Here is a 15,629-nt window from a genome sequence, read left to right as displayed (position 1 = left end):
ACTTAATTGAGTTATTTTCTACAAACTCTTTAAACAGCAATGCTTCTAGATTAATAGTTGCAACAAGTAAATACATCATACTAATAAAACAGATTTTTAAATGTAAGAAATCTGGTTCCTATTTGCTAAGTGTGATGCAGGTTATGACAGCTCGATCCATGTCAAGTAGGCTTTTGAAATTGTGTTATACCACAAAACACATGATAGGCTCTGCTAATATGACTGAATCATAGAAATTGCACAGAAAATATAAAAAAATAAGGTGTTTTTTTTTTTTTTTAGTCAAACAGTAAAAGGACAATGTGCATTACCCATAACAACCAATCAGTTATAATTTCTTAATTAAGATCAACTGAGTATACTGACATCTGGTTGGTTTCTGTCGGTTACTGTAGTTGCATGTTCTTTTACAGTGTATTGAAGCCGATTTACACTTCTGTGTGGCTTTAACGCACATGCAGTTATGGCATCCCTTTTATTTCAAAAAGATTCCTAATGCACATTAGCACACAAAACGGTGCACCTGCACTATTTATGACAATACAGCACACCACAACACACAGAAGCGATGATTTACTAAACACAAACAGGGTGTTTTTATCCAGGGGAATTTACACTTTACAGGGGGATTTCCTCTTAGTATAGTGAATGAGCTTAAGCTCTGTTGACATCCATTATCCAATTATGTACAAGCAAAAATACGGTGATATTTCCCTTTCAGATAACTGTGAGATCGTTGCAAAGTGAATTCACTAATATATAGAAAACGTTTCCTTGCAAAGTGAATAGCTTTAGCACAGATTCACTTCTGTGCAATGTAGTGCGGTATAACTTTTTACTTTATATGTGAGTTGGGGGGGGGTAATTCAAGATTAATGAAACGACAAGGTAGATATTACCACAAGTTAGTATTTTATTACTCAATAATGCAACACAAAGCAGAAAAAGTATTTTACTAAGTAATTCAATCATTGCATTTATTTTTGGAATAATACCTCCCACTTTCCATGGCGTTGTTTAATGTAGAGATTGATTCTGAATTACCTAAGTAATTGAGAGTGTCAATTTAAAAAAAAGAGAGAATTTACTTCATAGCGTTTGTAAAGCTTACTTTTTTTAAAAAGAAAATATTAAACATGTTATACTTACATGCTTATAAAATGGTTTTGCACAGAGAAACACTGAACCTCCTCTTCTTGGGTCCCCCACCGGCACTCTGAGCTCCTCTCTGAGCTCTTTTCAGTACACCACCATAGAAAGCCGCTTCCTATGGTGGCAGATTTGCGGGCTGTCTCCCAAAGTAGGCTGTGTGTGATTCACAGTTTCTGGTGCTGTCTCTGTGAGTAGAGAGAGAGAGAAGAAAACTTCTGCAGACGGGCACAGCGTTGGATCAAGATTGGGCTCAGGCAAGTATAATGGGGGGTGAGGGGGTGATACAAGTAATCAGAGAATGCATTAAGGTAAAACATTTCCAGCCTTTAGAACCACTTTAATTGTAGAATCCACTGTATTTGTTTCATCTGCACCCAAATAGACAACAGTAGTAAGTTTTCCCTCTTTTCTTGAGTAGACATTCTCAACTTCTTTAGCCTCAATAAGTCAATGCCTTGAAGTGGAACTTCACCTAAATGGGGAAGTTCCACTTTTCTGCCTCCTCCCACCTCTTTTCTCAACTCCTTTAGCTTCAATAAGTCCATACCTAAAGCGGAACTTCACCCAAACGTGAAAGTTCCTCTTTTTTGTCTCCTCCCTCCTCCTTTGCTACTTTTGGGCATTTTTTTGGGGGGGTGGGGGGCGTGGTACCTGAGAAATACAAAAGGAAATTCGGCCCTGCTCCCTTTGCCTGCAGCCTCCTGGGACATATCACAGGCCCCAGGAGGCTGCGGAATCATTCACAAAGCGAAGTGTGGCTCACAGATCCACATTGTGAAGCCAACTGTAAGGCTGCAAGGAGTCAAAGCCGGCTTCCCAAAGTAAACATGCTGGCACCGGGGGCCCAAAGGCCATTGAAGAATCAGTCTGGGATAGGACGGTGCTGGACCCCTGGATGGGTAAGTGTCCTTTTATTAAAAGTCAGCAGCTACAGCATTTTTGGGGGGGGGGGGGAACGGGGACTGAACATCCTCTTTAATTTTAGATATGCATCTGTTCTGTAGAGCAGTGCAAAAATACATTCTCCCAATCTGTGTGCTTGGCGAAAAAAAAATATAATTTTTTTTCTGAGAACTGCAAAGTGCTGAGAAGTAGTAGAGTTTGTTGTGTGTTTTTTCAAGGAGGTTTGTGGTGTTTGTCACATGAGACTGCCTACCTCTCTCCTCAGTGGTTGACACCTGAATAGCCACATAGTGACTGCAGCCAGCCACCGCAGTGCCCACTTCCTCAGAATTCACAGTAAAATAGCAGAATTAAAGTTGTTTCTGAATCTCAGAAGGAATTAAATTCTGTTACACACAAGTAGCTATCTTATTCTGTCCTAAATGAGAAGGAATTGGAATAACATTAATGGAGACATACTTAGTTGTTGCTACTGTAACCATATGAAAGTAAAACTAATATAACATTTTCATTTTTAAAATAACACGCAATGCTACCTTTAATGTCTGGAAATGACAAACAAAGAGAAAACACTGCAAAGGTTCACATTTTTATAAATATGAGCAATATAAATTTATGTAACTTCCTAAATAATAAAACCAGTATCATCTGGTCTTTTAAGAATGGAAAATGTACATTTATATATATCACACATATGGGGAAAATTGTTCTCTGTTGTGGAATCAGAGTGAAATGCCATGAAAACTACATTTCAGTCATTTATATGCCTTCAGCATAAAGTCTATTTCCAACTGCCTGATGCGTACTTCCTCCGGCAATCATGCCTTAAAAACGCAAGTGTTATAAACATATATTTTTTTAAAGCTGATGTAACCACAAAAAATGTTAATTATATCACTAAATTAAAAGGAACATATTTCCTACCCATTGTTTATTCAGTGCACCATTAGATTAGAGTGCCTGAATATAGAGAAGGTCTTAGAAAAGGAAAATGTTTTCAGAATCTGTATCTTTACAATGTAACATAATGGCACATGCCATGGTGAATCATTCTCTATAGTGTCCAGTCACAGACCCATGTGAAGTGCTTCAGGTCCAGGAAACCAATATGCAGCTTTCTGTAAAGGTAACTATCTTTAAAACGAAAAGACACCAAAGGATTGAATCTCAGAGTCACTTAAATTTCACCATACATTAGCAGTAGACTCAATAATCTTACGTTACTATTCACGGACACACTAACCAATTTCAGAAAGTTTTTTTTTTTTATATTAAATTTTTGGTTGAGTAATATGCATTGTATTTATAAAGTGCTGAAAGACACAAAAATCACCCATTTCTATTTTCTGCTCTGTACTAAGTAGGACCTGTATGGACACCTCACACTGCTCTTTTTTATATCTTTATCAACATTTACTACTTATTCACCATCAACTAAGGATTTCCCAGGCTGTTGTTGCAGAAGACAAATGCAACAATAGCATAGGCTCGTAAATTTGATAAATCCAGCAATATATTAATGAGGAAAAATAAAATCCAAGCAGGCAAATGTGTCCGAATTCACCTATTGTTTATAAATAGTGATCATTTTTATATATTGGAAGCTTTAAATCCTAATTTTGTTTTGTGTTGCTCACTCTTACCCACATTATATAATGCTGCAACTTCAACTCCCACTTCTATGCATTCGTTTATCTGTTATTATATTTGTTCAATCTAACTTTTATAGAGGCAATTTACTGAACATTTGCCAGTGAACCTGAGGATTAACTTTTAATACTCTGAGGGTTTGCAGCCTAAATTCCTCTATCTCTCCCTTCCTAGTGCTAAAATGTTAACATTGCAGATAGAATTAAAAGAATGATGGATGAAAATGTGATAGTGTGTGTAAACACAGAGAGCAAGTAACTAAAGGGAGAAATATTACTATTTGTATACTGTTATCTTTACATTTTGAGAAGCTATGTTTACTTCAAACATCCAGTAAGGGTAATAAACATTAATATTTTTTCAATTTATCATGACTTGATATGGACATTGGATAGTATTTAAGTGATTCAGTACACATCCTGCAGATTACAACTGGTCACTTGTAGAATGGCATTCTTGGAACAAACAGTTTATTAAGCATAGGTCAATACCTAATCATTGTTTGGCTAAAAGTAAAAGCATTTTAAAAATATAAAATGTTACTACACAACATTACTCTATATAAGGAGTACACTGTTTACCTACATGTGACACTTTAAGTGTGAGATTAAAAGAAACGTGAACAGTTAAAAAGACAAACAATGCATACACTTGAACTATCTACATTTCAGGTATTTGTAATTAATTGTTTAACCTCCCAATTTGAGAGCCAAAATGTAAAATTTGTTTTCTATTTTACTTTTTTTTTTTCTACCATTTTCTACCATTTCAGTTTGGTTGTTTATCTGATTTTTTAACATATGTTTAAGTGAACACATAAATGGGCTAAAGAGTGTAATATTTGTCCAGAGTTCTGCTTCCAACACTTATGGGTGACATTCATAGAAGAAATGAATGTACTGCATACATGTCAACTGTCAGCAAATGTTAGATCTAAAATTAATATTTTTATATGTGCGGCTATGCTCTTACTCAGAGCCCAGCCACATTTAATCAGGGCACATGGGGCTGTAGACATAGCCACTCATACCAAATGTATACCATAGCCAATCATACCAAATATCCTGGGGGGGTGTCATCTAGAAACACCTCATTTGCTCCTCTGTGGTCTGCCAATTGTATACTGAGCTTTACAGACACGCATAAACTATAAATTTACATTTTCTAGGTATAGTCTTTTTATTAAAGTTTTAAAATTGAACAATCAATAATAAAACAAAGTGAAAGCTAAAAAAAAGAACCTGTTGCCTTTAGTTAAAAGCTTTGTCATTTACCCCCAACCCGCTGCATAAATCTAAGATTTTCTAAATTCTTTTTTCCTTGCAGTATTATACAATGTACTTCTCAAGTTTCCTGTCACTTTTACTGCCAAGATATTATTAAAAACCATCATAGTTTCTGTAGCACAGCAAGGTGCAAAAACTCAGCACATTTTATTAATAAAAATTCCATTTGCTATCAATATATTTTCTTTGATACGGCTGACCTTATAGATTTATTGCTGGTTTGTAAAGAGAACTTATCGCACAAATAGTCTGTGTTCTGATATGGTGCTATTTTAGGCAAACCATAGCCAAAAGATTTGTTCATAAGGAAGTGCGTGTTTTGCAAAAATTTACATTTACAAAAAGTTTACATATACATGGTTTTCATGTTTAATATTCTAATATTATCTTTATACATAATGCATTCCTGACAGTAAAATAAGCTTCTTTTAATTTCTAAGCAATCTTTATCCTTCCCAGTAAATCTGTGTTGATTCAATACAACAATGTAAACTTGGGTGAAATTTGTTTAATTGCAGAATTTACCCCTGATTGCTTATTTTACTTTAAAACAAAATCTTGTTTTCCAGGCCAATAGGAGTTAATACTGTTCTTTAAGTAAATTATATTATAGGCAGTAAATAAATTATGCTTCTTGAAACTAAAGCTCTTCTGTATTTATATTGGCACAGAAAGGGTGGATTAACCAAAATCCAATAAAACTTACTTTGGTAAAACCATGTACTGTTGGCACAAAGAAAAAATCTGACTTGGCAATGAAATGATCATAGATAATTCGAAGTAAAATCAAAATGTAGCCTAAATAATATGTCAAATTTTTCAGTTTTTTTATAACTGCTTTTTAGGTCAGTTTGTTTGCATTACAAATTTGAATGCTGAATTCATCCATCCTGGTGTGGATTAAGGTTTTTTTTACCAATTCATTTTTACTGTATTCAAACATCCAGTCAGTGTCTTTAAAGTGCATTTCCACTTGATCATATGCTTCCCGAAAATGTTTTCACACAGCTAGGGTGGTACTTTCTCACATGTAGTGAAATCACTGGCTTAGTGGTTAGCACTTCTGCCTTACAGCATTGGAGTCCCTGGTATGAGTCCCAGTCAGGACACTATCCCCCCAGAGTTTGAGCGTTTTGTCTGTACTTGCATTGGTTACATCCGGGCACTCTGGTTTCCTCTCCCACCTCAAAGACATGCTGGTAGGTTAACTGGTTCCTGTCCAAAACTGGCCCAAGAATGTGTGTGCATGCATGTTGATATAGACTAGTGATGGCGAACCTTGGCACCCCATATGTTTGGAAACTACATTTCCCATGATGCTCAACTACACTGCAGAGTGCAAGAACATCATACAAAATGTAGTTTAAAAACATCTGGGGTGCCAAGGTTTGTCATTACTGCCTTAAAATGTATGCTACTTGAAGGGGCTGATGGGAATGTAAAATGCTGTGTAAATTGTTCACACTATGCAAAAACATGTACACTTTAAAAATTGCTCACCCATTAGTGTCTAACTGGTTATATATTTATACGATCCATCTCAAAATAATTTAAGTAAGAAACATTTCCCTAACATGCTAAAGCTCATTGCAATAATGTAGAATGTGATCTAAGCAGACACTGTAGATACTTCAGTTGAACACGTCAAAGTATAAATCTAAAAGGGACAAAAGCAAGATCTGATGTTAGTTCCATTCGACATGCGGTCTGGAAACTACTCATGTAGAAAATTGGGAAGGACTGTGGGGAAGAGAGAGTGATCATACATGAAGAAGACAACATGCTGGATCAACATTTTGTATCGTGATCCAAAGTCTCCTTCTTTTATGGGTGGCATCATTTAAAAAAGGCACTGACATTGTTTTGACCGTGAGAGGTTGTGGTTTTCAAGCTTCAAGTGATCGATGTAAACAGGATGTTGTGTATTGTTATGTTGTCTAATCATCATATAAACCCAGCTGTTGATTTAAATCAGTTCTGTTACATGTAAAACTAAATCACAATGTCACAATATTTTGAAGTAAATTAGAAATATGGATGTTTTTTACATTCATGCTGCTGTTGCTCAATAGTTTACAGTGTGAGGTGCCTATTTGCATTTTCCACCTCATTGCACAAAGCCTTGTAGAGTCCAGTGCTCTTTGCGTTTGGACACTAGCGATAATCAGAAAATAAGACTTTTAGGACTTTATTAGTTGGATGCTTGTTCCAGGGCAGTGACTCACCCGTAGTAAAGCCAGGGTTGGGATTGCAGCAATGATGGTATAGACAATGGCGTTGATTTACTAGGGGGGTAGAAGCTGTTCACTTTGTAAAGTAGATGTGCAATTGTGTTCACTTTAAATACTCAAATGTGTCAGCATCAGTCCTGTTGTTTTATTTTCCCCTGCACATGATTGAGTGAACATTCAGTTTGCCAAGTTAATAGAATCTACTTAATTTGTAAATCAACTGTTTTGTTACAGACTCCATAAATACTAAGTAAAGACTGTTCCACTAAAGAGGACAAAAAAAAAGTTTTTCTAATAAAAACAGAATCTGATATCATAATTTGTATACTTTATCACACAGTGAAGAGCAAGTATCAATAGTTTTCATCATTTTGCCTCTAGCTATTTATTCTTCAAGAAATCTAAAATGGTTTTATTTTTGCAAGGCACCATTCAGCTAAACTTTGTCTGGGGAAGAGGGTAAAACTGTCAGGCTCACAAGTAATCTGAAAAGTCTTGAAAATATAGTCTTTTGCAAACACTCCTGTTGTCTTATGGTGTAGCTGTGAAAAGGTCATTGCCGCCATTGAGTGATTGGATAATTTAGTGGTTAATGCATTTATCACATGTCTGAGAAGTTTTGTTTATCTTTGACAGGTTTGGTTCCAAAACCGCAGAGCTAAGTGGAGAAAGAGAGAACGCTATGGTCAGATACAACAAGCCAAAAGCCACTTTGCTGCCACTTATGATATCTCTGTTCTGCCCAGGAGTGACAGCTACCCACAGGTAAATAAACTGGAAATAAATGTATCTTGTTAAGTGGAATTATTGTGCAGAAAAAATATGAATATTGCATACTAACACAAAATGTAATATCCAACAAAAATGTAATATCCAACAATATATCTTTCTTGTGTTGGGTTCCTGTGTGCGTATATATATATATATATATATATATATATATATATATATATATATATATACATATATATATATATATATAGATAGATTTTTTTTTTTTTACAGGATCCCAATACAATAAAGAAAAGTAAACTGGATAATAAATATAAAAGTTTTTAACTTCTTGTATCAGAACACACTGTAAATAGCAGCTGTTAATGCAAGTGCACCAAAGCTGAAGAACCAATCCTTTACAACCACAAACACCATGAGCAGTGCACACTATACAGTATACAGGTGATAAAAGCTCCTGTAGTTGATTGATGTCTGTTGGGGTATTAAACATATGGTTGTAGGATTGCAGCTTCTGTCAGTAAAGGTTTTCTATCACATTGGCATTTTTGTTTTTTTTTGCATGGAACTTACTGGCCAAGCTAGCAGAAGACCCTGTGTAAAGTATATGCCGAAAATACTCAAATGGCTCAAGAAGTTACTTTGTCCTACTTTTTGTATGCTGCTAAACACATTTCATGTCTTCATTTGTGGGCACAGCTGTGTATAGCCCCATTAATTCATATAGTGCTATATTTAGATAAGTACAAAAATGCTGTACGCATCTAAATGCGGCATTTTAGACGTCCATATGAATGAGCCCTAGGAGTAAAAAGTCCCTTTACAATTTGAAAGTCCATTCTTTTTCTAACTTGTCCAACTTTTACAGATGAATATGAATATATGTGTGTATTTCCTGACCTTTGACAGATTTAGCTACCTCTTGATCTGGTCAAGTAGCAGGATCTTTTGTGGGTACATTTACCCAGTGAGAAGTATTTACTACTCACTAAATAGGTGTGCTGCCACTTTAACCACTTCTGGACCGGAAGGATTTGCCTCCTTAATGACCAGGCCATATTTTTCGTTACTTTAACGGACAATTGCGCAGTCGTGCGAAGCTGTACCTAAATAAAATTGATGTCCTTTTTTTCCCACAAAAGAGCTTTCTTTTGGTGGTATTTGATCAACTGTGCGATTTTTTTTTTTTTTTGCTGGGCTGGAGTGGTTTTTATTTGTTTGACACCTGAGCTTTTGTTGGCATCAGGCATGTAGCATTTGGGCTTTTTCTCCTATAGTCAGCAAATTCCTGTTGAAAATGCTAAAATAAAGCTGTAGGTGGCCCTGCTGACACCATCTGGCTCAAAAAAAATGGGACTAGGTTTAAAATTGTCAACCAAACGTTCTTTCAGTTACTGTTCCAATATTCTGACAGCCGAGGGTATCAGCAGCTGTCAGAGTAAGATAATACCTTCATCTACACTGTTTATCAAAGGGTTGAATGTAAAATGTAGCTAGCCTTCAACATTTAGGATGAAAAATTGCTCTGACTGTTGGGCTATATACTAGTTTCAGGATAGTAAATCTGAATTCATATATCCAAAGCCTCATTTTGAGTCTTAAGTGGTGCTTGCTGTTAAGTAAACAACTTAATGCACATTACAGCTATAGACATACTCCTCTCCCCTTTCAATTTTGATGTTCTTTTAACTGTATTTTGTTTGGACTGCGTCTATGTTTTTGTTTATTTTTGTCAAACAGATTTCTTCTGTGAAAAAGAACTAAATGTCTGAGTAGGATTTAGATGGAAAACAAGATCAATGTTACCAAATCTCCAGGCATAGTAACTGAAATTCTTTGAGATCTGAAGTATTTTACTGTAGTTTTTTGGCTTTGTAAGCTCTTGAATAAACTGTTCAGTATAAGATACCATTATACCTTTGGGCACTTTTTTGGTAAAACTTGGCTCCTAGTGGCAAAGTATTGCTTGAAATAAACTTTTCCAGCCAGGACATCTGTTTTCATTTCTCCTTTGTCCTTTTTTTTTTTTTTTAAATGCTCTATCAGAAATATTGCTCCGTCTCCCCTTTTACTTGCACAAGACAAAACTCGTCTTATGCTTCAGAAAGTTGATGTTGAAAGCAATACAAATTTGGGGTTTTACTATGCAAATCATTGTTTGTTGTTACCAATGTTTTAATCCACACACTTTTATTTTACTTTTTTAAATAGGAGCTTTTCTTGATACTCTCAGAAATATATTTCAGAATGAAAATGCATAAAAACGACAGTAGTAGTCTCATTGATCCATATATATATATATGAGCAATGGTGGAATAAGCTATAAATATTAGCTGTCTTAATTATATAAACATGTCAATTTAGGCTGTAATTTGTATAACTGATTTCAGGTATTTCTAGAGTGGCAAAAATTTACACAACTCTTTACATAATGTACATTCACATCATTCCCAGCCCTCTAACTTACAATTTACAATCCATATCTAACATACATACACATATATTAGGGACAATTTAGACAGGAGCCAACTAACATATCAACAGTCTTTGGAGTGTTAGAGCAAACCAGAGAATTTGGAGGAAACCAATGCAAGCACAGGGAGAACATGCAAACCCCATGTAGATAGGGTCCTCCTTGGAATTCAAACTGGGGACCACAGTGCAGCAAAGCAGAGTTGCTAACTACTAAGCAACTTTTCTACCCTATTATGTTGAAACTCGAATACATGCATCTATGCATCATTTGGGATTTCTAGTGGTCATACACTAGACATCATGTTGTTGGATAAAACATTTGTTGTATGAAAGATCTAATACCTTTACAGATTGCCAGATAAGCTTTATATAGAGGCAATGCTGCATTCATCCCTCGCTAACAGGACAGTTTTTTTATGGCCCAGTTTCCAGACAGGCTAACTAGACCATACCTGCTTTTTACGACTGAGTACCTACAAAATAAAAGGAGGATTTATGCTCTTATGCTATCTGCTGTTTTAAAGCTTCACAATTTACCAGCATTCTGTGCAACATATTTCTGTTGCTAATAATTTTTTTAAACATGTTCTGTCCATTTAAAGGATGAATAAAAAGCAAATCTTCATTATATCAACTGGAAAACTACCTTATCCGTGTCAAACATTAGCTTCTACCTTACTTTAATAGTTTCAAGATATGTGAAAACTTCCAGTATTGTCCCTTTATTGTAGTAGTTGTTTTTTTTTTTTTTTTTTTGCTTATGTGGTTAGGCTATGTTGGCTCACACAAACAGTGCTGGCATTGTAGGGCATTTACCTGATTAAATAGTAACCCCTTCCATTTCATTTTCCCTTTATTGTAGTAGTAGCAGTTCCCAAAAGAGAGGTTACAGCTTTAGATTGCTTGGCTATTAAAACTTTTATACACATTTATTCAGTGTTAAATGCATTTATTTTTCAACTTTTATCTTTTATTAAAGGCATCGTTATAAACATTCACATTTCAAATATCTTAATATAAACTTTAAGTCACATCTTTATTGCTCTATCCAATCCTAATTCTAGATACCTTCCACCTCTATATTTCCGTTTATTCATTAAAAACTCCCGCAACCTCAAAAAAAAAAAAAAAAGGTGGAGAAAAGGGGGAAAAGGGCAATGGGGGGGAATTACCCAATGGTACTATCTTTTCGTTATGGAATTATCACTCCATAAGAGTCTTTCCCTCTTCCGAGAGAATAAACAAATTCCATGCTTCCCAGGTTTGCTTATATTTCTCTCTACATTGTCTTGAAGTAAAAATCAATCCTCCATCTTATTTATTTCTTCAACCTTCATGAACCAGTCTTTTACAGTGGGTGCTGTCTCTTTCTTCCATTTTCCCCGAATACATGCTCTTGCTGCATTTAATAAATGGTTTACTATCGAACTCTTGTATTTTTTAGTTGAAGTTTCTGATAATTGTAAGAGATATAAAGCAGGCTCTAATGTAATCTCTACTTCCGTAAATTTCTGTGTAACTTTTTTGACCTCCTCCCAATAGGTCCTTATCATAGGACATGTCCAAAATATATGAATTAGCATGCCCTGCTCTTCTCGACAGCACCAACAATGATCCGACATTACAGGATAGATCTTATTTAATCTATCTGGAGTATAGTACCAGTTTGTCAGTTTTTTATAATTTGTCTCTTGAGTCTTAGTACATATTGAGGAGTTAAAAACTTGTTCTTTTATCTTGTAGCGCTGTGTCGGGGAGAAAGAGCACTTCAATTATTTTTCCCATTTATCAAACCTGATTAAATTGGATTGATCTTGGGGTGTGGCTAATAAATTATATGTTTTAGACAGAGCATGGGTTATGTCACCTGAATCTGAGCAGCATTTTTCAAAAAAGGTCAATTGTCTATCAAAGTCTTGGGGGCTGGGAATTGAGTACAAGAAGTGGTGTAGCTGTAACCCACTCCAGAATGGTAATCCAAATCTGTCCTCTCCATCCATCAATTTTTCTATCGTAGGCCACTTTTTTTCCCTCAGGAAATGTGAGGCTTGAAACACCCCATTTTCCCTCATGTTTCCATAAGGGTGTCTATCTAATCCTACTGGAAACTTAGGATTTACTAAAATAGAAAACAAAGGGGATCTATCCATTTGGCCCAGAATCCGGGGACCATTCCGAGATATTATTTTTAAGGTATTTCCTATCAGTGGGTGAGTCCTCAAATTGGTTGGCTATATACTAAGACACCAGGCAGCTCTTTTTAGGGGTATTTCTGTTTGTGCCTGTTCCAGTTGCACCCATGACTTACCCTCACTATGTCTACACCAGTCTATTTGTCTGCAAATATGAGAGGCTTGGTAATATTTATATACATCTGGTAAAGCTACTCCTCCAAATTTTTTTGGGAGAGTCAATATTTTACGTGATAGTCTAGGTTTCTTTTTGGCCCAAACAAATCTAATAAACAGAGTGTAGATCTGTCTAAAGTATTTAACTGGGATTTTGATCGGTAGTATTTGTATCAAATACAAAATTTTCGGTAATATAGTAATTTTTAATAAGTTACATCTACCAAACCAAGAATGGATTCCTGTATTCCATTTTTCCAGTAATATCTTGATTGTATTAAGAAGAAAAGGGAAGTTATTTTCATATACCTGTTTTACATCTTTGGGCATAAATGTACCTAGATATGTTATTGCTTTATCTGTCCATTTGAACTTAAAGTTTTGTTTCAAATTTTGTAAATGCATTTATTGATTCATTGTTTACTAAAGGTTTTTAGTATAGACAATAGGAGAAATGTTCAAAATATAGCACTTCACCACAACTGAACAGAAATCCATTTTCAACAAAGAACTCCAAAATTGAAAAGCAAGATGGGATAAATGAAGGTGTGTGAAAAACAGCCGGTCTCCAATCCCATATGTTTCCCATCCATCTATTAGCAAGCATGTACTTCCTTTTGTGAAGACACTTGGACACTCAGGTTGAGTAGTGTTATTTAGTGTTAGGTTCTGCAAGAAACGCAGGATGCCTTGTTGTTGGCCTTGCAGCTTCCGCATGCATTTGCAAATGTGTGTTAACTAAACTCCTGTTTTTAACTTATATTGTTAGACAGGTTTATTTTGGTTTGTTTGCAGACTGGTGGGTAAGTATTTCAAACTAGGGACCGGCTGTTTTTCACACACCTTCATTTATCCCATCTTGCTTTTCAATTGACTATTCACAGGGATGGAGACACTGAGCAGTGCTCGCCAGTTCTCACATAAAGTCCCGAATTGCCCATTTCTTGTAAGAACTCCAAAATTTGACTGATTACAATTTAATTTAATTTTCCTTAATTGTTACCTTTTTAAAATAACCTAAAAAATTAGCAATTTATGAAACCTAACATGCAGTTTTATAGGTAGGTTCTGATCCTTTTTAATAAAAGAGACTTTGCCCATGACAATGGTGGACTGACAATAGACAGCAGACAATTGCTGTCATAAAATGATAGTAAAATGCGTGACATAGTATACTCCACAGCCTTTAGCAATCTCAATAAAATAATTCTAAATCATATATTTAACCCAAGGTGCGTTTTTTTTTAAAGTATTGATAACTTTTTATGAAGGGGTGTGTATGACTTTTTGACAATGTTTATTCCAAAGCACTTTATTTGAAGTCGCATATTTGTTCGTAGCCACATGAATTTGTTTAGTTAATAACCATTTTTCTTCTTTTTTTTTTAACAGATTCAGAACAACTTGTGGACAGGAAATCCAACTGGAGGATCTGTGGTGACTTCCTGTATGCTGCCCCGAGAGCCTTCTTCTTGTATGTCCTCTTATTCTCACTCTTCCCGTACAGATTCTTCATATGCCAGCTTTACAAATCACCAGAATCAGTTCAGCCATATGCCACTTAACAATTTCTTTACCGAATCATTATTATCGGGATCTACAAATGGACATTCCTTTGAACCTAAACCAGAGTTTGAAAGGCGGTCATCCAGTATTGCTGTTCTTCGAATGAAAGCTAAAGAACACACAGCCAATATTTCATGGGCTATGTAAATTTGACTGTTTCTTAAAACTTCAAGTGGATACACTATATTTTGTAATATTTAACAATGTATAAAGCCAACATGCAGAATGTTTTTCAGAAAATCTTGTTTTTCAATGAAACCTTGTAAGATATTTCTTATGTTATAAATAAATATAATAAGCACTAAACTAAAAATAGAATTCATCATGTTGTGGTCCATAACTGCGAAAAGTATAAATAGGTTAACAGTGTAAATCAATTTCAGTACTTTTTTAAATTAAATGAAATGTAAATCACTGGGTACTTTGTTTGGTTACCTGCCATTCAGGTAGTAGTCAATTAAGCTGGTTTACTATAACAGAAGAGACTGTTTACTTAGCAAAGTGACTATTAGTAAAAAAAGTGAACCTATGTTCTTTTTGAATATCCAATAATGTGCTAGCAAAAAACCTCTAATTTTTAATTAGCCATGCTTATGAGTATTTAAAATGAACACAGTTCACCTTGTTTACCAAAATGCATTTTTCAGTTCTGACTAAACAGTCCTTACTCCTTTAGATAAAGAAAACACCAAGGGCGAGTGACTTTTGCACGCTGATCAAAAATTAATACTAAGTCCACTGTATTATACAGTCTCTTCAGAATACAACTTGCCAGGTGATTGTTGATTTGCTTTCTGTTGTATTTACCTCCTAGAAGTCTTTAAAATGCTACTTGATCTCCATCTACCTTATAATATGTGGCATGTGATTTGGACCTCCACCTGTAGTAAGATCAGAAAATCTTGACCCACTCACTTATTCTTAGAAGACATGGCTGTTTTACAGTCATGTTTTTCTTTACATATTTTTGAATGAATAAGTCCGTACAGGCAGATGAAATAGTGCTTACTGGATGGTAAATATAGACATTACTTACTTACATTACAATTGGACATACTGTGGGTGGTTATGTTGATGCCTTGTCCTATCAGTAGGCTAAGGGTAGTGAAGTGACATTGCTGAACCAGAAAACTGAATTGCTGAACTAGGAAGTAAATGTGTCACTCATCTGACTATGCAGTATGCCAAAGGTGTGTAAATCTCAAGAACGGTTGAAAGAAATACGAACAGATAGGTTTTTCAACTGTGTATTTAGCTGTTTGCCTGTGATTACATTTAAAAATGTA

General features: G+C 35.2%; 1 protein-coding gene across 1 annotated transcript in view; it reads left to right on the top strand.

The window, feature by feature from the left end:
* Positions 1 to 14,637, top strand: part of ALX1 (ALX homeobox 1) — a 32,663-nt gene extending 18,026 nt beyond the window's left edge. Inside the window, exons 3-4 of the mRNA XM_082256206.1 lie at positions 7,859 to 7,987; positions 14,170 to 14,637. Coding sequence (XP_082112332.1) covers positions 7,859 to 7,987; positions 14,170 to 14,490 — 450 coding nt within the window. The 3' untranslated portion in view covers positions 14,491 to 14,637. The remainder of the gene's footprint in view (positions 1 to 7,858; positions 7,988 to 14,169) is intronic.
* Positions 14,638 to 15,629: the final 992 nt, after the last annotated feature.

Source organism: Pelophylax lessonae (genome assembly GCF_965119305.1).
Source record: "Pelophylax lessonae genome assembly, chromosome: 4".
Classification (NCBI taxonomy): Eukaryota; Metazoa; Chordata; class Amphibia; order Anura; family Ranidae; genus Pelophylax; species Pelophylax lessonae.
This window is presented reverse-complemented; position numbering and strand designations above follow the sequence as displayed.